Source organism: Anopheles moucheti, chromosome 2, assembly GCF_943734755.1.
Source record: "Anopheles moucheti chromosome 2, idAnoMoucSN_F20_07, whole genome shotgun sequence".
Classification (NCBI taxonomy): domain Eukaryota; kingdom Metazoa; phylum Arthropoda; class Insecta; order Diptera; family Culicidae; genus Anopheles; species Anopheles moucheti.
This window is the reverse complement of record NC_069140.1, coordinates 60,848,228-60,872,202: the sequence shown is the minus strand read 5'-3', so window position 1 is coordinate 60,872,202 and position 23,975 is coordinate 60,848,228. Positions and strand designations below refer to the sequence as shown.

Below are 23,975 nucleotides of genomic sequence, written 5' to 3'. Positions count from 1 at the left end.
TGCGCGCGCGAGTTACTGTAATCTCCTCTCTGGAGCCACCATTTGTTGCTGCGGGAACAAAGTTCGGACTGCTGGGTCCGCCGCCGTAGGTTGACCACGCGAAGGTTGGCCTACCCTGAGACTCTCGCGCAAGTCTCGTTCACCTTTCAGATCAGTTCGGATCAGACGTTAGGCTTTGTAGCTGGATTCCCAGGGCGAGTTTCTAACGTGGATCTTTACTTTCACTGAAAGGGCCGTAGAAGTGAAGGCGCTCGGAATTGTTCGGGTCGGACACTAGCCTGTTGTTCTGAATAATCAGAGTAAGTATCTAGTGTGGACCTCCGTTCAATTCGATTGCCAACCCAGCGACTTGAAGATACCGTGTTAGGGTTTAAAGTACAAGTGAAGTTTATTGGCAATGTCTCCTGCTTATATACTAACAATGTGTCTCGAGATTTGAAAGTGAAAACGAGATGAACGATATAATCATTCTCCTTACGTTAGCAATCTTATGTTGAAAAATCGAATCATTGTTCTTACTTTAGCATATCTTGCATTGTGAGGATCGAATTATTCTTCTTATGTTGGCAAATCTATTGGTGTCGGGTGTACACGCCCGTTGACGGTCGCATTGCGTCTGCTTATTTGCGATAATTGTCGTATAGTCGATTGTATTTGTTTACAGTATCAACGGTGAGGGCTCTTATTGTTTATGCGCTTTTCGAACGGGTCTCCGGACGTTGTTTACTTACGAGCTCGCGTTTATGTCAACTGTTATGATTTGCGCCCTCACTTTGGGTGCTAGCATGCTCATTCATGAGTTCTGTTCGCGTTCTTAACATTTCGACTGATTTCGCGGTTTTCTCAATTGTTATGATTAACCCCCTTCGGATTCTAGCATGCTCATTCATGAGTTTTGTTCGCGTTCGCAACAGAGTATATAGAACTTATCTTGTTAATTGTTAATTTATTTTGTTCAATGAGCCTCATATGGCCCCTTTGAAGCTTAGATATACTTATACAGTTAACACGTAGTTGGCCGCACAGAACGAATACAATTCAAGAATAAGAAACGCGACAAGTCAGGTTCAAAACGATCACGAGCAGCTCTAGTACTTACATACGCCTATGAGACATATATTTTGTCCAAAACTGACAAAACCCTCTTAGCCGCGTTCGAGAGGAAGATGCTCAGAAGGTTTATTGGCCCCGTATGTGTGGAACGACATTGGAGTTGCTACAATGATGAACTGTATGAGTTGTACAGCGAACCTACTGTCGTACAGCGACTTAGACCAGCTTGGAACCCGGTGGGCTGGTCACGTCATGAAAATGACACCGGACGACCCAAATTAGGATAGAGGGATGCCGTTGATGGGTCCACCAGACAGACCGGGATTATGGACGGCGCTTGACCTTAGGTGGTTTAGAGAACCCTTGCAGCAGGCCAAGACCACGAAGCGCCGGAAAACTCAAAACTCATTGCTGTTAAATGCATTGTTATCATTTAACACCCATTTGAATATCATTAATTTTAGAATGTCAATAAAAAATTGCCTTCGGTTAGGAAAAAACGGTTACATTGAATTGATAAGCATCGTAAAATTCAGCACCATTAAAATCAACTATTTAAGCTGGTATACTGACTTCAAACACGGCCATACAAGTACCGATCGTGATGCAGCACGTTATAGTTGTTGAAAGTTGATCATTGTATTGCAAGTCTTTGATGCATCACGTGGCAATATTTTTATAATGTTGAACATAAATTTGGATATATATCAGTAAATTTTAAAATTTTTGCTGCATTTGCTTAAACGTAAGAGGATTCTGAGACTATTTAGAGCTCTTCAAGCTTAATACTTGTTTTACGAATCAACGATGCTCGTTATGTGATGGATATAAACTGCATCCACTACTACACACCGGTATTCAAAATCACCATCTGGACATCAATATCAATGGATTGGTATCAGAAGATATCAAGAAACTTGACTTTTAAACAATCAACAAGTAGATAGATTACATGGAATTTGTATAAAAATTCCTAAAATTTGTTATTTTTTGATACATAGACTAAGAAGCGGAAATCTAAGTATCTTTATATCGTATGTTACGTCACAAAAAGTAAAACTCCCCCTCCCCTATATGTAACAAATCGTAACGCTGGTACTAACCCCTACTCCCCCACCCCCCTCCAAATAACAGCGTTACGTAATAATTGAAAGAGCCCTTAGATCGTTTCCCTCCCTGGCACCACAATTGTACTAGTGTTGGGCGGATCGGATCGGATCGGATTCTGGGATTGGATCCTTCATTGGATCAATCCGGATTCGATCCCAAATCCAGGATCCTCTGGATTGGAATCCCAAACAATCCTTTTCGATCCGGATCTGTCATGACGGGAATCCGGGATTGAAATCCAAAACAAGAGTCCGGATTCGGATCCTTCAGGATCCGGATTCGTCAATTCGAGAATCCGGGATCGAAATCCAAAACAAGAGTCCAGATCCCGGATCCGGATCTGCCATGATTGGAATGTGGGATTGTGTTCGGATGCGGATATTTTGTGATTTATTGCCTTTTTATTCTGTTCCATGTGAACGTATTTTCTCTAAGGTAGGACAAATTTACACGGACAGAAGAAATAGGTTGCTCCCCAAAAAATGAATGAAATATTATTTCTCAAGCATAATTTAAACAAGGATGACATAGAAATAATTGGATAATTTTTTTTTTGATAAAATTGTGATATGCTGATAATCTGCTGATGCTGAAAAATGATAGTCTCATGAATGTTGAGTAATACTGAAATCGATACTGAAAATAATGAATTAAAAAATATGAATTTTTAAATAATGAATAAAAATGAATAAACTTAATTTTCCTTTTTTCTTAGTTTTACAATAGCTTTTACAATAGCTGACCGAAACTGAAACACACGATCGGAACATCCTATCACGATGAACGCAGGATGATGATGATGATGCCCACCGGAATGATCATCTACTTCCAGTATTGCATTGTCCTCGTCCTCGATGTTTGTCCGTGTGTCGATATCGTCTGCCTGCGGTTTGCTGCTGGTTCCTGCAGTGTGTTCTTTCTGTGCCATCTGGAAATATAGTTATGGTACATGTTTAATAGAAACTGTAACTTTTTCAACAGTTCCAGCTAATGTATGTAATAAATACTTACTTGAAGGTGTATATTCCTTGCACAATCTTTGGTCAGTTGTTCTGTTCTCTTCGATAAACTTTTCACAAACTGCAACTTCTTGGCACGAACGTAGAGTGAAACCTGTAGCCAAACAACGCAAGGTACAAAGCCACACAAGCCAATGATACGATGACGAGCTGGGTGACACACGCTCGCGACCACGCACATATCTACATACGGGAAGCATAGGCTGATCTGTTTGACAGCTAGCCTATTCGTACAATTGTGCCGCCAGGGCTTGCCCACAGCTTACTTTTTGTGTACCTTAGCTGTAATGCGTTCTTGTGATCACGGAGAAAACATCCAAACTTCCAAACATCCGCAAATTATCAACATGGAATCCGAGCCGGCCGCTCCACAGTTTTCTGCAAATTCTGTACAAAACAAAACAGCGAAGAACAGGCCCGTTTGTATTATTGTTCTAGGAATGGCCGGATCAGGCAAAACTACTTTCGTTCGAAAATTAGCTCAACACCGGCATGCTGATGGTTCCTTACCTTACTTGATTAATTTGGATCCTGCATGTCGCGAAACACCGTATCCAGTGAATATCGGTACAAGTTCGAATATCGAGTAATGTTTAACCAACTCTATAATGATTTAAGCTTTTCATATAACGCATTGCAGATATACGTGACACAGTAAAATACAAGGAAGTGATGAAACGCTACAATTTGGGACCAAATGGAGGAATCGTGACGGCCTTAAACTTGTTTTCCACTAAATTCGGCAAAGTAATTGAGCTGATAGAGAAGGCGAATGAAACGCATGAATACTGCGTCATAGATACGCCCGGACAAATCGAAGTATTCACTTGGTCAGCATCAGGTACTATAATTACCGAAGCATTGGCCACCGCTTTCCCGACCGTTATAGTATACGTAATGGACATCGTGCGTTCTACTAGCCCTACCACTTTTATGTCCAACATGTTATACGCCTGCTCCATCTTGTATAAGGCGCGTTTACCGTTTATAATTGTCATGAACAAAATAGACATACAGGAGCATAATTTCGCGGTGCAGTGGATGCAGGACTTTGAAGCATTTCAGGAAGCGCTTGCAAATGAAACAGCTTATGTGAGTAATCTCACCCGTACGATGTCATTGACGCTGGATGAATTCTACCGAAATTTGAAATCTTGCGGTGTTTCGTCAATCTCTGGCATTGGGTTCGAAATGTTTTTCATGCTAATCAACGAAGCAGTAAATGAATATGAAAGGTATAAATTGTTTTATTCTATGTATTAAAACAACAAACTGTATTGGTATCCCTTTGTTTACAGTGATTATAAACAGGAGTACGATAAATTGCGTGAAGATAAAGTAAAAAAAATGCGCCAAAATGAACAATCAGCAACTAACGATGGCATGGGCGAAGAAGTGCTTTTTTGCAGTGAGAATAGTGTCCCCTCAGCTGCGAATGATCCCATCTACATAAAACACCCGGCGAATGAAAGCTCTGAGGATGAGGAAGGACACGAGTGTGATGGTTCTGTTGTGGCTGTGGGTGAGTGTATTTGATGTAATTTTTAATATTTTACTACTACTGGCCGGAATGGATGGACAATTAAAATCATATTAGTCGTCAATTCAAATTTGCTTTGTATAAAATGAAGAAAAAAAAACATTCGTTTGTAGAACACTTCCAACCAAATTTGAATTCCTCGCAACAGACAAAATTCAAAGTACAACAATCGTCGTATTATTAGAGAATCATTAAATAGGCATCTAAGCTAAATTTTATCAAATTTGAATGATTACCATTAATTTTAAAACTAATATTTATTTTCACGATTAGTCTTTTCTAATCACATTGTTTTTATTTAATACATATTCCATAGGAGACGATGAAGCTGAGGAGATTAATTTTGATAATTTCATCCAACAACACCGTCGACAACAGGCCGAAAAGCAACATAAACAAAGTAACAAATAAAACCAGATTATGTTTGAAGTTCTACCAAATTACTGCAAACATATGTTTAAACTTCAATTTCAAACACTGAAATTAATCTTTACCATCGTATGCACCTTTAGTTGCTTTGCGAATTCGTCGATATTTTTTATATACCGGCAATTATCGTCTATCTGATCTTGCGAATCAATGTAAATTGGCTGAAAATTCGTAACATCATATGTATCCAGTTTGCTGGTAGTTGGTAATGAATCGTTTTTCTCCGGTGGGCTTTCATCATTTCCAACAACCTGCACGCAAAGTTTCCTTCTACTTTTTGAATCCATCACCAATCGATGGAATAACTGCGAAACGTCCATTTTTGACAACTTTTCTATCTGCTCCACTTCGAGTTTGTTTCGGTTGAATATGTACTCTCCTGTTGTGATTTCGCCCCAATGACGAGATGCTTCATTTTTCAGTTCAGTATCAACGACTTGCTTTCTGTGCTTCAAAGATGTTTTCACTAGTTCAAAATCTTTGTCGGTCATTTCCTGCAGTACTTGCACAAAATGTTCATTAAACAGTTCTATTCGTTCGTCTATGTAACGGTAACTGAATTTGTTTTCCTGCGAATGAACCGTTATAGAAAAACCCAATATACCAGCATTATCCCGCAGCGTAGTCGACACATCATAGCCTAGTTGTTCCTTTGTGCGCAACACATCAAACAATGGTTCTTCTAGTAATGAAACTAGCAATTCTAAGGATGCGTGCAAAAATGGTGTAACTGGTCCTGCTTGGTAGAAATTTGTAGTTACAGTATTTACATCCTGTTTCCGGAAGTTACTAACTCGCAGATAACTGTCTCCGATTGGAATTTCTCGAGTCTTGGATTCAATGCTTTTTATCTGCAAAAACAAAAACAAATTATAAGTCATTTTAGCAACAATTCATTGTAGCGTACTATAAACAAAGCTTACATCTTGAATAGGTGACCCGTTAAAATTATTCAAAACTTTGTGCATAACTTGTTGAACTCCCTCTTTATGCATATTACCCTGCACAAGGGCTTGGATTTTGAAGCCATTGAAGAAGTCTTTTGCAAATTGGCATACATCGTTGGCAGTGAAATTTTTCATGTGCTCAAACTTTTCCCACGTTGTCCAGTGGTTCAACTGCACTAGCTTCAAACGAACATCCCTAGGAACAGGTTGAACATTAGAATTGTGTCCGGTCGGTCAATACGATTTCTATCGACAAGTTCCTGGTACGGGTGAAGGGAGTGGGAAAATGATAGTATATTACCTGTTTAGTTTGTTGGGCTTCATCAACTCGTTGTAGTATGCTTTTTCTAGTTTTACTTTGATAATATCGAACACACTCTCGCTAAAAATGTCTGCAAAGCGTCCCATTTTAGCCGAAATCTCGTCCACTATGATCGGCAACTTTTCATTGTATCCATCAATTTTTAGCACCAGCCCCTTCTCAGCTGGATAAAGCTCATAATTTAATCCAGCTACTTCGGCCGGATACAGTTCTTCTGCTATTTGAAATTTAATCATCGATATAAAGAAACCTGCCAAAGCGGAGCTAGTTATAGAAAATCAACGTAAAAATTATTAATAACGCCTAAAACAATCAAACACATGTTGCTGTAGCAATTATTACCTCCGGGGATTGTTAAATGGCAATGGAGAAATGATGTAAAAATACATAAGCGCCAAAGGAAGTCTGAACTTGGTGTCTTGTCGGAACCACAGTTCACACATTTCATTTTCAACTATTTTTTCCGGATACGTTGCAACCTAAAAAAGGAAACAAAACACATAAAATTAGTACCATTTAAAACACGTTCACCTCCGTTCCAGTCCTTCTTTCCACCTCCATTAAACCATCTTCATCCGCTAGTATCCTAAAATCAGTGGAAATATATTGATTTTTTTCTTGAAGTTGTATTTCCGGAATAGGTTTAGCTGTTTCCCACAACCGCAGCCATTCTTCTGGAACATCTGTCAAAACCATAGTAATTAGTAACTTGTGCACAACAACTATTCAACGAATTTGTGGCACACGTACCCAGTTCTACGTATTCAGTTCCAAACCAAGCCTCCGAACGGTTGTACGTAACATTTCTAAACGGTTTTGTAGATGATATCATGACATTAAATTTTGGCTCATTTAAGTTGTTTATAACCGTCCATATTTCACTCGGATCATATTTGAAGTAAAGTTCCGAACCAGTAATAATATGTTCTGGGGGGTAGTATCGCATGTTAACCACTAACTCTTCTACATTGTCGCTGGCTTCTTTTTCTTTACGGTATCGGAAGGACGTCGCTTCTAGTTCTTGCAGCTCTTTGAAAATCCATTCAACAGGTCCTTGAAGCTTTAGCAAACGTATAAACGAGTAGACGGCTGTTAAAATTTGTTCCACATTTTCCAACCCATGGTCGGTCATAGTTATTGATGTAGTGAACAATGTGTAAAGGGAATTTTTCTCAAATCCAGAACTGGCACCTGTGTGTACATCTAGAGCTAACGATCTGTGACAAAAGGAAAAAGGCAAGGGAAACCAGATTTAAATCGAAACCTATATCAAAATAAAGTACGTTTATACTTACCTCTTGCGAAGGTAGCTGGTTAAACTGTTTTTTCCTTCGAAGCCCATAACATACGAAATATAATCAATTGCTTTCACATGGTAATCCTTGTCATTGGAGAAAGATAAACAATAAGTTTTTAATTACACACCAGAACAAAAGCTGGGTTTTCGAACAAATAAAAAAGATATTAACTGATTTACCTTTACACAAGGCGGCAAACACCAAGTTATATCAAGTTGACAGACGTCCGAAATGGGCTTTACAACGTAAAGCTTCCGGTAGTATTCTTCTCGAAATGCGTTTGTTTCGTTGAATATTGTGGACAAATTATCCGTCGGAAGCCAATTGGAAGGTATGGCCGAAAAATACTTCACAGTTAGAGTCTCTAGTTCATTCAAGCTCATCCGTGCTTGCACCGCAAAATGCATACGATGTGCAGAATAGTATCGCTGTTGAAAGTTATGGAGCTCCGTATACAACTCATCGTCAGTGATATTTTTTTTCAACGTTTCTAAATTGCCCCAAGAGAATAGGCTAATGGGATGATCATCGCGACCGAGCGATGCTACTAGCTGTTCTCGGGCCGAGGAAAAACGATTTTTGTTTGTTTGAAACTCACTTTCTACGGCATCGCGTTCACGACATACGGAATCGCGCAGCATAAGTGGTTCCGTGAAAAGGCTGGCAAAACGGTCTAAAGCGCCTTCTAGATGTGCTTCATCAATTTCAAAATAGAAAGTTGTTTCTTCCAAATCTGTTACTGCGTTGTCAAAACCGCCACATTTCTGTAAAATGAGATTTTTTATGGATTATTAGTAATATGAACGTGATCATATATATACAAGCAGTTTACGAGATACGCGGTTCCTCTTATTCGCGAATTCGGAGATACGCGGTTTTTGAAAATTTGACAGAGCTTTGATTGATTTGAGCTAGTTTATAGCACAAAATTTAAGCAAAATGGTGAAAAATTTGTCGAAAATACCTTTTATGTCACATACAACATTTGTATTTAACTTATTTTAATGAAATCTTTCTAAAAATCGTCTGATTCGCTGCATAAATTAAGTGCAGCGAAGGAAGTCGACTATGTGCCTTTGAGGTATAAACGAAATTGCGCCAGGGAATTCGACTTACTCGAAAATTCGAGTTACGCGGATTTTCCTGGGTTTTAGCGGTCCGCTATAATAGCGTATCTCGGGCACTGCCTGTATATCATATACAACTTACACTGATGTATGAATCGTATTCGTTTTCCCGGGGATACTTTTTGCTTCCCATAAAAATCATATGTTCCAGAAAGTGTGCGAGACCTTGTATATTGCGGGGATCATTGAACGAACCAACACCAACACACAGGGCAGCGGCTGCCAACTTTTCGCCATCAATTTCGTCCATAATTATTGATTCATTAGCACTGTTGATGCTCTCATCGTCAGATATGGTACGAAAACTTGTTTCACTTTTTGACTGTTCGTAGTCGTCCGCCTCATTCGATTCTTCTGTATCAGATGATGCAGAACTACTTGGGGTGTGAAACCTGTTTCCATCCGCTTCGAAAGGCTTCTGCTGTTCGTGCTTTGCCGTCGATTGGACTATTGGATCAGCAATCAATAGTGCATGTAATCCATTCGCTAACAGTATGGACCTGCAATTGAATAAATCATTACTACTGAATCACAGCACGGTAATCATTATGGTCATGTAAATCGTGTGGAATGAATCAAAATGTTCGCATACCTGTACTGCTTTCGATCAGAAAATGAAGTTTCTGGTGGTGGCAGGTAACTTACAAGAGGATGCAACATTTGTGCTTGATTTTGTCTGGGGCCACTTCTACTAGTGGAACTGTCATGCAAAGTCATTTTGCTTGGTGAGCTTGCTAGAATTTGTTCAGTGTCCAACGCTGGTCGTTTGCGTGTCATTAACGATCCTCGTGGATTACGGCAGACCACACGTGCGAATAATAAACTAACAGCTACAACCATCAACATATGACCTGTGGAATAAACGCAAAAGAAATGTATAGTCTGATTGGTTTAAAACGGTTTTGTTTACAAATTCTTTTCAAACTATCGATAAAAGAGTTTACTTTTATCTTCATGTATATTCGCACATTTTTTACAAACCACCATCGTTTCAATGATTCCCTTTCTCTTCGTAGAGAAACTCACGCACGAGACTTGTGTTTTCTTGGTATTCTACGTGACCAGACTGTGCGTTTGCTAACCAGTTATGATCGGTTTCTGCACAGCTGGTTCACCATAGCTAACTGCTGCTATCGCGAATGCCACTACCCGTTGCCTGTTAGCTATTGAAACACAACTACTACGCACGTTCCCTTTATTCGTGCAAGGTTTTGTTTCCCTTCGCAGTTTTGTTTAGCGCCTTCGTCGCTTCCGCGGTGAACAGTTACATGCTTCGCTACGTACATTGTTGGAACCATAATTTTATTACGCGTAAACCATTTCCTATAGCTAATACGAAAAAAGTAAAACCTGATATACGTTATCGCAAGTGCAGATTGAAAATATTTTCAGTTGCCTCTGCTCTAATGCAAGCTTAACTTCATGATTCGAACTTTTTTCACTTATTTTGCTGTCGTCCTATCTAGTCCTATCCTCGATATATTGATGATAACGTTTAGGTGCTATGTTCTACACGATCCTACAGGTACGCTCTCAGGCGGTGAAATTTATTACTAATCTGACAACCACAAAGTATCACCATCGATTAATAGAACATGTATACAAAGCTCTTCGCTTTTCCTCTGTTTCCCTTTTCCTAAAATCTACTTCAAGTAGGCACCGGTGCTTGCTGTTGAACTGTCGTTTAGTTGTCTTACCCGCAAGACCACGATTTCGCTATTCCTTTTCGTTTACACACAGTACATTCATTTATTACGTTTATCGTGCAAGTGCACGAGTAGTTCACACTACTAGTTATAAACAATTCAAACTTTAAGCTATACTTTCTTGATTACGGAACGCTGAAATACGCTAAGCAAAACACATGTTTTCACGATCGACACACGCTTTGCTATTCTGACAGCTCCAATCAGTCAATTCATTGTTTTTTTTATTCCTAATTCTTTGCCTGTCAACCGAAAATATCCCTTTTCCTGACATCCAAACTACCCCCGATGGAAGGTAATTTTGAATTCAAATAAATTTGGCATGCGTGTGCAGATCCAGCTAGCCAAATTAGCGTGCTTTCTCACTCTGCCACATATGATCGTAGGTTAGGGAAAGCATAAAGGTACCTCCGATTTTTTACCTTAAAATTTGCACATTTTTTCATCTTGCGAGCTCCAAATTTCAGTTCATAAGTGTTCGTCAATGTCGTTTCACGGTTCTAACTGTCCCATTGTCTTCTACAATATATCAGACATAGAATTTTAGCGCTGCAATGTCATTAAAGACCTAGGAGTTATACTTAATCGCAAACTTGACATCCATCTGTACCACAACGAAATCATTGATACTTCACGGAACTTTATCCGGAACCGCATGCTCTTGATTCTTTTGATCTTTTTTGAGCGCTCTTCTTGCGTTTCAACCTCCTTACCGTGTGGACATACAGACCGAAGAATAAACTGAATTACTTGTGTTTAAAGCTTAGTCCAACCACTGCCTGGTATTTTTTAAAAATAGTCGAACCTCGTAACAGATTATGGGCCCAGCGAACCTACCAACGTGCGATCAGTTTTAGTGGTTTATAAAAGGAAGTAAAGGGTTTCTTTTTTATTTTGTCATTGAAGTGCGAAAATGGCCAAAGACATCACCTTCGACAAATTGAACGGACGAATGAACTCTGCGTCCTGGGAAACGAAGATGTTATCTTTCCTGAGGAGTGCAAATGTAAATAAGAAGGAACACGATAAAGCGAATATTGCAGCTGCTTTTTCAGTCGTTTTCAGGGAACGAAACAATGATTGGTTTTTGGACAGTGGACTCAGAAACGGGAAATATTGAACAATTTTCGGAAAATCGATGTCCATGAATAACAGTTGCGGATAATCGCAAATTGACCAATGAAAGTAATTGAGTTAGCCAGTGAAAGGTTGAAGAGACGGAGACGTTGAACTCTTTGTTAAAGGGAAAAAACTAAAAGACGTTTTGTATGCACTAGTGATGTGCGGGTCGACTCGAACCTACCGGGTCGGAGCGCTCCTTAGCGACCTGAACCCGTCCTAGTCGACCCGTAGGTACAAGTAGGTGCAACGATTCCGGTGGGTGCAAGCAGCCATAAGCGACTCCGACCCGTGGGTGCAGCGAGTTCGGGTCGGAATCGAGTCCAAGTAGGTTCAGTAGGTGCAACGATTCCAGTAGGTTCGATAGAAAAGTATAGTGTCTCAACAATAATAATTCTCTACAATAGCTCAACAATAACCATTGGCATGCATGGAAGGTCCGTGCTCAAATGGTGTTGATAAAGGAGGAGCACTATGGAGCACTGTAGAAAACAATGTTCCTGAAGAAAAAGAAAAGACCCCATAGTGGAAAAAGAATGATTGCAAAGCAAAGGCCACTTTAATCCTACTAGTGGATGATGATCAATTACATGTGATCAAAAATTGTCATCATGCCAAATAGTTATTTGATATGCTCAAAGCACACCACGAAAAGACAACACGATCGATGCGTGTGTCTAATCTGAAAAAGGTGTGTTCAACAAATTTTTAAAGTGGCGACATTAGTGAACACATAAATCATTTCGAAGAATACTTCGAAAAATTAGACGCTTCTGGCACCAAGCTTGACGAGGAGCTTAAACTCTGGATGATTCTTCGACGTCTACCACAATCATTCGACGGCTTGGTAACAACTCTGGAGAATGTTCCAGAAAACTCAATTTGCTTGGAAACAGTTAAGACAAGAATTGTGGATGAGCACAATAGGCTCAAGGAGCCTAAGCTCATTGAATACGTTAGTAATTTTATCCTGTTCCAGTTGGTTCGTGTGGAAGAGTGCATTATTCTTTTTGAAGTGTGCTATAACACTACAGAAGTCTTTCGTACTAGTTAGCTGGACGGTTGTGCCGGTTGGTCCGTGGTATAACTTACCACTAACCACACATGCGGCTATCGCTAATTTATGAACTGAAACTCTTGAGTGATGAATTTGAAACACTGCGTGTGTTTACCAGAGAATCTGCTGGCCTGCACACTTGCTGGCCGCTTCCTTTAGCCTCTAGGTGTAAGCACACTGCGACAAGGGAAATGAGGGAAAATGAATGTAACGTGCCTTTGAAAAAATTTAAAATTTGGCAACTTTTGTTATTTCTACGTTATAATTTTTATACAGTCTTTTACCGAGTTACGTGAATAATGCGTGCCAGAAAAATTCGCGAAACTCGAATTCCTTTTATAATATCGTTGTTATTTGGTATTCAGTGATCTTCCTTTCACGTTACGATGCACATTAATAATTAGTATTTTTACAAATAATTTGGACCAATGGAATTTGATTACCAATTGTTTTTTACGTAAACGTATTTTTGGAAAAAATTAAAATTTGACAAATAAAATTCAATTACACACATAAAATTAAACGAACTGTCAAAATTTTGAGATTTGCGTATCTCTAATAAAGCACAACTGGTTAACAAATTTTTGTTGTCATTTAAAAGCCGCGAACCAAGTATATCTCCAGTAAACTGAATTACTATGAAATACATCCTAGAAAAGGTTAATTAATGTTTTCGCATTTTTAATACATACGTTACAAATTTATTTTCAATATTTTTAATACAGCATTTCCAACCTTTGCCTACATCATGTATATGCCGACCAACCAATGTACATTTGAGAGAGATTGTCTATGTCTGTAGCTTCCTTGATCAGATGATCTACCTGCCCTTCAATCGACAGTGGCATGTGTGATAATTTACCTTTTATCTTCACATATCCTTTAAGTCTTTCTTCGATGTTCAACACATTATGCATTGCTTGGGGATCCGTGCGTTCTAGGTAACAATCCCGAGTGTTCGATTCGCCCTGCCCTCCATTGCCAATCTTACTCCATGATACCATGGGATCGTATACAAAAGGCTTCAATACCGACATAAAGGTTGATGAGTGGGTTTGTAATATTCTCAATACTATTTCACAACACCGACGATACAGCCCTTCTACTCCTAGCGGCCCCATTGCATGAACCATATTATGCGTTAAGCGAAAAGGTACCAACTCTGGGATCGTAAAAGTTTCTCCACGATTGAACAAACAATTAAAATCCACATGCACGGTATCGCCGTTAGTTGAGTCAAACAGAATGTTTTCGCCGTGTCGGTCGCCTAGTCCTAGAATGTAGCCGACCATCGAAATAACTGCCGTAGTTTTTATGTACGAAGAACGAGCTTGAAACCAGTTATTAGGATTTGGGAAACAGTCCCGAAACCATTCGCCAAACAGTGGTGGATGACGAGGGACCAGTGTGGATTCAAATGCTTGTCGTTTTTTTGCAAGTGGATCTGAACGTTCGAAAGCAAATTTTCGTAACTCTGCCACTGTCATTCCCAATCCACGCTGTTTGTAATACGTACACACTATACCACGAAATGAGTTCAAGTTCGATATCCATTCTATTATGCCGCACTCTTCGTTCAACGGCAACACTGCATATGTGCGTATGTATAGCCTTCTGAACTTAGCGTCTGGATCTTGCGCTAGGTATTGCTTAACAACAGCATTGAACTCCATCAATCGGAAATCTTTTCTTAGATCATCCTTTGGTTTAAGCATCATTGTATATAGTTTCCCATTGTGTCCGCGAAGTGCAATTTTACGAGGCTTTTGCAGAGAGAATAAAACTGTCAACTCCTCTTCAATTCCCGCAATATATATTGCATTCGTAGGATACGGCTGAAAGTTCATTCCAGTATTTTTGTTCAGCACTAGTTGCATACACTTTTCAATGGGAATTATCACGCTGGAAAAGTTTTTATCAGCCAACAGTTTCGGCATTGCTTTTACTAATGAAGAAACTGTGATTTGCATTGTATTACTACCTCGAACGCCACGTGGAGGTCCTGGGATTTCTTTGTTGGTAAGCTCGATAAGGCGTTCAGCTAACACATTGAAATCTTTTATCAACTTTTGCATATTTTCCACCTGAAGTAACTGACGATCATTAAATATCTCTACACATCGCCGCACACGGTTTGTGTAAGATGATTTGTATACACTAAGCATCATCCATAACGTTTGCTGAGGATAGTTCAGGAGCAACTTAACAATAATTCCCTTTAGCACGTGGAACGTCTCTTGAGAGGGGTGGGCAACTCTACTTATTAGTTGGGAGAAAGCGGTGAAGAAAAAATATGGCGACAATGTGTCTTTGAATTTGGCAGCTAACTTATTCATAGACTGTGCAATCTTGCGACTCATAATGGCACCAGAGCTAGAAGCTTCTTCCATTTTTTGCATAGCCTTGGCGGTGGAATCGAGCCAGATGCTTAAAACTCGCGGCATTGATTGATAAATGTAGCTCGACCCAAACATCATCGATTTTCCATAACATTTCATTACTTCAAACAGCATTTCCCAACAATTGGCCGAGTTCTGCTCACTTGCAGGGCTGGAACTGTACATTTTATCGACATACTGGCCTAACTGCACTAATGCAATTTCGCTTTCTGGGTTTACATCTAACGCTTCTTTGAAGTAGCGTCGATTAAGAGTTGCTGATATGTTCGAAGCTTCTGCGTTATATGATGCAATAAGCCGTTTGCCTTCTGCGTATATCAAACGAAGTTCTTTCGGTAGCATTTTTAGATTATTCATATCTGTTGAACAAGCAACTGAATCTCCGAGTATTTCATTCACTCCCCGTTCAAGAACTTTCAACGCACCTGTCATATCACGCCGGTCCCACAACAGTTTCGCATTTTTTATAAAAAGATCAGGAGGACGGTAGCTTTCCGCATGCAGAATGTACAAAAGTGCCTGCTGATACATATTAGCTCTCGATGCAAGTTCCGTGCTTTTCATCCAAAGTTTTCCGATTGTCTGATCTATCAGCTGGCGGAGTTCTTTTATGCTATTCTCATTATCGTTTGCGTTCCAACTGATCGCATCTATAGTATGTCTTATTTCTTTTAACAGTATACGTCTCAGACTAATGATAGGTTCTATTGTGGTTGCATTTGGTTGTAATAGCTCAAGCCTGGAGTTCAGATTATCCACAAGTTTTTGAACGTCCTCATAAAGAATGGCTGCCAGATTGCAATCATCGCCTGTATTGTATTGTATAGAACGTACATTCTGCATAATACGTCCACATTTGGCAAACTCATGAATAATGTGTAACTTTAACACCTGATCATAACGGCTTTCATATGTACCAAGCTGTTCATCGAAAGGTCGAGAGCTGATGCGTTCACTGCAGCTACCTTGTACTACAAGCAACCTTGCACGTTCTATTTCCGATTTAAATCTTTCGTAGTGTGTTTGCCGGAATGCAATTATTAGTGAACCACATATAACTCCCCAATGACGTTCCTCACCATCGATTGCTCCACTCAACTGATCTGCCTGTCTTTGTACGATCAATTCCTCGAGCTCTTCAAATCTTCCTAGTCGGTACAGTGGTTCTGCTTGTATGTCCAGCAGAGGCTTGTGCAGAGCTGTGTCGTGGAATCGAACAAGTAAACTTTCTGCTAGCAATAACGCTGTTTCTGGTTGATCCAGTCGTAGATAACACTCAATCATACTGTTCACATAATCGAGACTAGGTGCTTGCTCTTCAACATTAGTCAACTGCAACAACCGTTCATAGCATGCCACTGCTTCTTGCAACCGGCCAGTGGCGTTGTGGTAAAGAATTAACTCTTGAAGAGTTGGTTCGGTTGCTTTCAAGGCCATGACACCCTCTACTGAATCAGTATCGCCGAGACGTGAAAAAATTTCACTCAGGAATGATAATTTATCTTGTAGTTTTTTACCCTTATCTTCACCGGTTAGGCTGTACTCTACATATTGCAGGGCTCGTGCATATTCTTGGCTTTTGAAATTCACCTGTGCCAGTAGATCGCTATCAAAGTTCTTCAGGAAAGTATCGACTAAATCGTAATTGTGATGATTTTCTGCTAGGTTCTCGCCTTTAGCTATCACTTCTTTCAGATGCTGTCTTTTCCACCGTTCGAGAAAATCGAACAAACCAAATGCATACTTGGCGCATTGCAATGCTAGTTCCTTACTCGATGTGTCATGCTGCTCCTGAGTTATGCAAACAATAGATTCGCCTGCAGTGCTGGTAGCTGCATCTTCTAAGTCGTTTCGATCTTCCATCGGAGAAATAGTGCGAACACTTTCTGCTTGCGTTATGACTGCGAGAAATACTGTACGCAGTTCTTCAGCTATTCGATTTCTTGACTCATTTCTATTGCTAAGGTGTAGTGAATGAAGTAGTACATATGGTAGCATCATCAAAAGAGTGCCTCTGTCACAGCGCAAGCTTGGCTTGAACGCTCTAAGAAGATTTCGTGTAGATTCACGTGTAATGTTTTCAATCAATTGTGACGCCCATTGGTAACACCATTCATGGCTCGAATGAACATTGTTAAATACGGGGTGGATCACTGTTACTGACACTCGTGATACTGTAGTATAACAGGATGTTAATAGTGGTTCCATTATCGGGCGCAACCGTTCCGGGATAGTTTCCCACACTTCTCGTTTTTTGTCTGCTGTCGGAGAAACACCTCTTTCATTCAGTATTTCCTGTATAGCAAGTGAAAAACTGTCAACGAATTTAGAATCCTTTTGTCGTTGATATGCTCGGCATAGCTCACGTAACGCGATGTTGGCAAAACTATCCGAATGAATACTCAACGCGAACCCTAATCCCGTTGGGGCATAATTTGGTGGTAAATGACTGGGTGCAAGAGCTCCCAGCTCCCCCAAACATTCTGCAGCTCTTTGTTGAAGTATCGTGTCTTGCTCACAGAGTCCACGTATCAACGTATCTACCATTGTAGCTATTGTACTTAGGCCCATATTTTGATGCTGGCCAAGAATTGCTTCATTTATCTCGGCACGACTTTTTTCGCACAGTCTACAAAGGTAAACGAGAGCGTACGCTCTTATCTTCAAATTCTCGTGATTGCAATGACGAATAAGTTCCTCAAGTCGATGTACGAACCGATCGCCTTCGTCAGTTTTATCGTGTTTCTCAATACGTGAGGCAATAATTTGTTTAATATCGTCTGTAACTTTTGTGTCCTCCAGGAAGAACAGATCGCCGAGATTATTCCCCAGGAGACTATTGTTTTCTATAACCAGATACCGAAAAATGTATCCAATATCTTCGGGGTACGAAGGAAGCAATGGTTCCAATGTTACAAATATTGTACTTAAAAGCGAACCTAGCTGACGCACATCTACTGTGCATATAAAAATACGCCACGTGTTTACGCAAAGCTTTGTTAGTACCTTTGCTTCTGGTAGCGCTAGTGTTGTTCGCAGCACAGCAATGATTTTGAATCGAAACGGTGATACATGTTCCCCACCTAGCAAACGTATAATATCACCAAGGCTAAGCAACGCCAGACGCTTCAGAAACTTTTCTCCTTCGGGATTAACAAGTGTTGCCTCCAAGTTTGTTAATACACCGAGAAATCTTTCAGCAATGTATTCTGCAATTCGTGCTGTTGATACCTCATCGATGTCGCTGTCCTTCGAAAGTAGACTACGAAATGCATGCATAACGCATTCTGGGTTGATATGATAGTATATCAAAACTTCGGATACCGTTCGCTGAAATGGAAAAGGTACCAATTACTATTATATTTAAATTATTATAGCAATATTTCTGTTTTGAAATTAAGATATGCACTTGTTTATAATATAACATCCCAGAGATATATAGTTTTTTTAAGGAATTCTCAATTCTTACCTTAATATCCGAATGAAGCAAGTGGAAGAAACTATTGCCGGTAAGCTTCATAATATAGTCGATGCACTTTTTAGTAACTTCCACAGATTCACTGATGAACAGGTACGTATAGATCGTCAAGAACGATATTGATAACATTGCCATCAAATCTTTCCGCATGATGATGGCCACTTCACGCAACAGATCGTCACATTGTTGCAATCGAAGACACCAAGGTAACAGCATAGCCATAATTATCTTGTAATGTTTACCAACAAAATCAACCGAATCTCTACATTCGAATGTATGGCTTACATTAGTTATTGATTGGTGCAGAGTAATGCCTGCAAGAATGTAGTTGCTAACTGCAATGCCCATCATTTGTTTTATGATATCATGGCGATACCATGACAGGATTTTCCATGGAGTTATTTCTTGTCTTGCGCACATTTCCGCAATAGCAATTGAAGCTTCGTATGTTATTTGCGATTCTGGGTGCATCAAGAGAAAGATCATCATTCGCACGCAGTGGAACAATACTTCCTTAGATTCATTCCATGTGCTATTTATTGTCGCGCGGTGATGAGCGTCTGCAAATTCGATAATCATTCGTGCTACGGCCATTTGATGGGAATAGGTTGTTTTCGTAGTTATGCAACGTTTCGTCGCCAACAATAACTGTTCAGTCAAGTCGGTTACACTCTTTTCATATCGTTCCGGTTCATTGTTCAGTTTGGCGGTGAGAGAATGTACTATCGATGGAATGTGAATGCTGATTTGTTGACATACTTTTGTTGAGCTGCTTCTGAATAGACACATCCAAAATGATATTAGCTCTTCGTCCATCATGCATACGAACATATGTTTCAATGCACTCGGGAGGAAATTGGCCCACGCCAATAAAATCGTATCTTCATTTGTGTTCGTTGTTTTCAGTAGTGCCATTCGCATAGGGGATTCCAAGTCGATAGATTTTCCTTGTGACTCCAACTGCTTCGAGGTTGTTTTGATGTAGCAGTGTGTATCCCGTGTGATAGATTCTGTAGGCTGGTTACATTCGTTACATTTGAAAATATGTTGACTTTGTGATGTCCGGTATACACGAAAATTTGAGTTACCATCGGCATGAATGCAACAAAGCAATTTCCATACCCCGAGCATATCCACTAATGCTTCTGTATCATCATAGTTCGTTGATAATAGTGGCACAAAAACATTTTCAAACAATACCTTCAAATCAAGTTTAGATGACAATACTAGCCGATGAAATTCACGTAGAAGTGTTCGTTTTACGACAAAACAATCTTTCGTCATGGCGATAAAAGTCAACAGCGATGTTAATTGTTCTACTATGCAACTGTTTACTACTTCATCGTGAAGATTATCGGTTTGCAATTTACATAGCTGTAACAGTGCATAATGACAATGCTCGGCGTTCATATGTGGGTTCCATCGTTGTTTTGAGTTCTTTTCGTTTTTGTGAATAGTTTTCTCGAATGGTGCAAATAAAATTTGGAGTAAGGTGTTTTGTTGATTTGTGCTAAGCAATTGGCAATCGTTTACGTGAATTATACCAACGACAATATTTAACAGACTCTCTTGTCTTTCGCCGAATTTTTCAACAACAAACGCCTTATCCAAAAGCGATAGTTCTGAATCGAAAAACAGCAACTGTTGATCATCGAATTCATTGTTATTATCATTGTTAGACGATTTCTGGCGAGTGCGTAGTTTATTGCTAACATTATTAGCTAGGCTCAAAGCACGTTCAAATAGGTTGCTGTTTTGTGCAATTGTTTCCAACAGTGCACACCATATGCTGCTCACCAGTCGGACGGATATTTTTCGGGTAGAAACCCTTGGATCGCTTGCATTGCATTGTGCGTTAGTGACTTGATGAATAATCTTTTTCGCAATGATGTCTTCAAAATCTACGCTCGTAGCACATTTGAATAAGTCAGGATAATTAATTCCAGTATCCATCGATGGGCTCAGCTTCTCCAGGAACAGCAGCATTTCATATTCCATGTTATGGAATTGCAATTTATTAATTCCAGTTTCATCAAGTTGTTGGTAATATTTGCTATTGTACAGCAACTCTGTAATAACTGTGCATACTTTTTGCGTCCATGTTTGCTCAAACTGCGCTTGATTATTGTGGTGTAAATATCCATGGAAAAACGTGATGCACATATGTTTCTCTTGTAGATTGCCCAACGATAACGTTTTCAAAATTGTGCATATACTACCGTTTACAGTTTGGAGTGATTCTTCATCTTGTTGGGTAATTATCATGGTAATAGATTCAGTTATGGCATATAAAGAATACATACGAATCATACGACAGCGTGCCATGGTGTTGATTTCTATTTTTTCAGACTGGTACTCATTTCCATGTTCAGCCCCATTATTAAATACATCGTGAAATGCAACAATCGTTTTGCTGCAACCAGGTTGGTAATCATTCATTTGATCCAAGAGTTTAATAAATTCTCTAGTTATTTCGAGGCCCAACCACCGCTGTTTAATAAAACATGCTTTAATTATTTCCTTTTGTAAACTGGTGTAGCTTTCGGATATGCTGCAATGAGGTAATGAAGCAATGAATGTTGGTGAACGTCCAGGGACAGTATCATTTAGATTTTTCACGTTTTGCGATTTTACCTTGCGTAGGTTTCCAATGACGCTATTCGCAGCAGCTGGTACATAAGCCAATAAATGAACCCACGACATTTCTGTCGTTCAACATCTGTTAGCAATGTCCTCGGGAAAAGACCGGGATCATCGTACGTAATATCCGTCCGAATCATGTTCAGTATCTTTTCAAGTTGTGATCCATGATCATTTACGATATCGGTGAATGTAACCACTAACGTTTTCCACAAACTTTCTGTATCTTCTACCGAACAACGCTTGTCGTGCGTTTCCTCCATTAATGCCATTGTTGTGTGAACTACACTGGACAGTTTAAACGAATGAAGAACAACTTTTTTAGGTAAATGAAACGGTTACTAGACGAATCGTATGAACAATGAACAAACATTCTTTCAATCACGCGCGGGAAATGCTAGTTGTCAACGAATGCAATGGTAAACACACCCGTGTGACATGTCACATGTATCACATCTGTCACGTATGACATCCGATGTCGAAGCCCGAAAATTTCTCGAAAAGGATATTGGCAGAAACTGACAGCTCAGTTTTGCTTATCGCAAAACAGCTCAATTGTTCTAATTGCATCTGTTCATAATAATTGTCTTCGAACAACTTACAAGTAACCTTTGCTGTTTATTGATATTTCAGGATGACTGACGTACTCACCAGTGTTCATAACTCTGATAAAGTTTCCGCCCTCGTCAAGGAAGCTGAATGTCTCAAAACCAAGCTGGAAGAAGAACGCCAGAAGTTGAACGATGTGGCTCGTAAGATGTTGTTTATTGATCGGCAGAGTGATTTCCATACGATAAGCCTCCAATTTTTCATTCCATTCGTTATAGTATCATCGGTGGCCGAACGATTGGAAATGATAAGTTATTTGAACATTAAACCACGTCGTGTTCTTAAAGGCCACCAGGCAAAGGTACTGTGCTCAGATTGGTCGCCGGACAAGCGGCACATCGTTTCCTCATCCCAGGATGGAAAGTTAATCATTTGGGACGCTTTTACTACCAACAAAGAGCATGCAGTTACCATGCCTACCACATGGGTCATGGGATGTTCATACGCACCATCTGGAAATCTTGTTGCATGCGGGTTTGTATTTAGAAAATGTTTCCTTTGTAAATTATCGTAACATTGTGGATCCTACAATTGTCGTTGTTCTGGTTTTAGTGGACTAGACAATAAGGTGACGGTTTACCCAATTGCACTCGAAGAAGACATTTCATCCAGGAAGAAAACTGTTGGAACGCACACGAGTTACATGTCCTGCTGTATTTTTCCCAATTCAGATCAACAAATATTGACTGGTAGTGGAGATTCTACATGTGCTTTGTGGGACGTAGAATCTGGACAGCTGTTGCAAAGCTTTCACGGCCACACAGGGGACGTAATGTCTATCGATTTGGCTCCTAATGAAACAGGCAATACCTTTGTATCTGGTAGCTGTGATAAGATGGCATTTATATGGGATATGCGATCAGGCCATGTAGTGCAATCATTTGAAGGGCACCAATCGGACGTGAACAGCGTGAAATTTCATCCAAGTGGCGATGCAATCAGCACTGGATCCGACGATAGTACAGTAAGTTAGAAGAAAATTATAAGTTAAAAAAGAAACTATAGCTCATATTTCATTATACTTTTCAGTGCCGTCTATTTGATATGCGAGCCGATAAAGAAGTCGCTGTTTTCAGCAAAGACAGTATAATTTTTGGAGTAAATTGTGTCGATTTTTCCGTGAGCGGTCGTCTCTTATTTGCCGGATATAATGATTACACCGTGAACGTTTGGGATACTCTTAAAGCACAGCGTGTATGTCTGCTGTATGGACACGAGAACAAAGTTTCTTGTCTCCAGGTATCTCCTGACGGTACTGCGTTGTCCACTGGCAGTTGGGACTACACATTGAGAGTAAGCAACATACAAAGGTGGTTTGGCACCGATATTATCTCAAACCTTTTTTTTACAGATTTGGGCTTAAGCTGGTATATCATCTTCGCTAAATTAACAGTATTACTATTTGCAAAAGTTCTGATTGTGAAAATTTTGCCAGATCTAGGCTTAACATGAACCATACCCTAATATGATAACATAATTACTTGATGTTAGCCAAACTTAAAGAGAATATTGGAATATAAAATTAAATAATAGCAGGATGCTTTGTTGGGAATAAGCATGAATTCGACGTATTTTGTGTTGTGTCGTTTAGTTTAATTTTTGGATCCGTTGGATTGTAAGCAGAAGTTACCGATGTTGTTAAAAAATAAGGGTACTGTTAGAATTATAGTAATAAACTATAATATGATGGAGGTTATCAAATATTTTTGTTTGCTAGGGCACCGATTTTATTCGTTGAAGGCATTTTTAAACCTATTTCCTTGTTTGTCCTTATGATGTGGCTCTAGTTGAACAAGTTTTTAGAAAAGCGTTGATGATTTTCACAACATTGTATGTAGGTTTATTAATAGTAACCTAGTAATAAAGCAAGTAGAGAATAAATGTAACTACGCATCCCATATACATCTTCAAACATTTTCTTGGACCAGATCAGAATGAAATCATGCTGAAACATTCACGATAAAAGTATCAATAGAACATATTCCTCCAGATAAAAACAATCCGTATCTATGACGCTTATTGGTTTGAGAGTGTAGAATTTACGAGGACAGTATAATATAAATCAAACAAGCGTTCATATTTTGCATTGCTGCCAATTAAAAACATCGCATCAGTGACGTCA

General features: G+C 39.5%; 4 protein-coding genes across 5 annotated transcripts; 2 read left to right on the top strand and 2 right to left on the bottom strand.

The window, feature by feature from the left end:
* The first annotated feature begins 3,436 nt into the window (after positions 1-3,436).
* LOC128310080 (GPN-loop GTPase 1) lies at positions 3,437-5,176 on the top strand. Its single transcript, XM_053046626.1, has 4 exons — positions 3,437-3,749; positions 3,823-4,417; positions 4,481-4,704; positions 5,039-5,176. Exons 1-4 carry the CDS (start codon positions 3,470-3,472, stop codon positions 5,131-5,133), a joined length of 1,194 nt encoding a protein of 397 aa, XP_052902586.1. The 5' UTR covers positions 3,437-3,469; the 3' UTR covers positions 5,134-5,176.
* Positions 5,177-5,192: 16 nt separating this feature from the next.
* Positions 5,193-10,713, bottom strand: LOC128310079 (nardilysin-like). Of its 2 annotated transcripts, none has more exons than XM_053046625.1 (11): positions 10,543-10,713; positions 9,438-9,696; positions 8,928-9,345; positions 7,898-8,482; positions 7,716-7,801; positions 7,171-7,637; positions 6,976-7,103; positions 6,763-6,899; positions 6,400-6,684; positions 6,075-6,294; positions 5,193-6,002 (listed from the first exon to the last, which is right to left on the bottom strand). In XM_053046625.1, the coding sequence occupies exons 2-11, from the start codon at positions 9,689-9,691 to the stop codon at positions 5,193-5,195; spliced, it is 3,390 nt and encodes a 1,129-aa protein (XP_052902585.1). In that variant the 5' UTR covers positions 9,692-9,696; positions 10,543-10,713. The 2 variants fall into 2 exon arrangements, with proteins under 2 accessions (XP_052902585.1, XP_052902583.1); XM_053046623.1 differs by lacking the exon at positions 10,543-10,713 and adding an exon at positions 9,814-9,832.
* A 2,742-nt stretch (positions 10,714-13,455) lies between these two features.
* On the bottom strand, positions 13,456-21,516 carry LOC128310183 (serine/threonine-protein kinase ATR). Its single transcript, XM_053046759.1, has 3 exons — positions 21,239-21,516; positions 18,596-21,155; positions 13,456-18,456 (listed from the first exon to the last, which is right to left on the bottom strand). The coding sequence occupies exons 1-3, from the start codon at positions 21,514-21,516 to the stop codon at positions 13,474-13,476; spliced, it is 7,821 nt and encodes a 2,606-aa protein (XP_052902719.1). The 3' UTR covers positions 13,456-13,473.
* A 276-nt stretch (positions 21,517-21,792) lies between these two features.
* LOC128296804 (guanine nucleotide-binding protein subunit beta-5) lies at positions 21,793-23,745 on the top strand. The gene is made up of 5 exons (XM_053032290.1): positions 21,793-21,996; positions 22,072-22,327; positions 22,406-22,817; positions 22,883-23,146; positions 23,205-23,745. Exons 1-5 carry the CDS (start codon positions 21,879-21,881, stop codon positions 23,214-23,216), a joined length of 1,062 nt encoding a protein of 353 aa, XP_052888250.1. The 5' UTR covers positions 21,793-21,878; the 3' UTR covers positions 23,217-23,745.
* Positions 23,746-23,975: the final 230 nt, after the last annotated feature.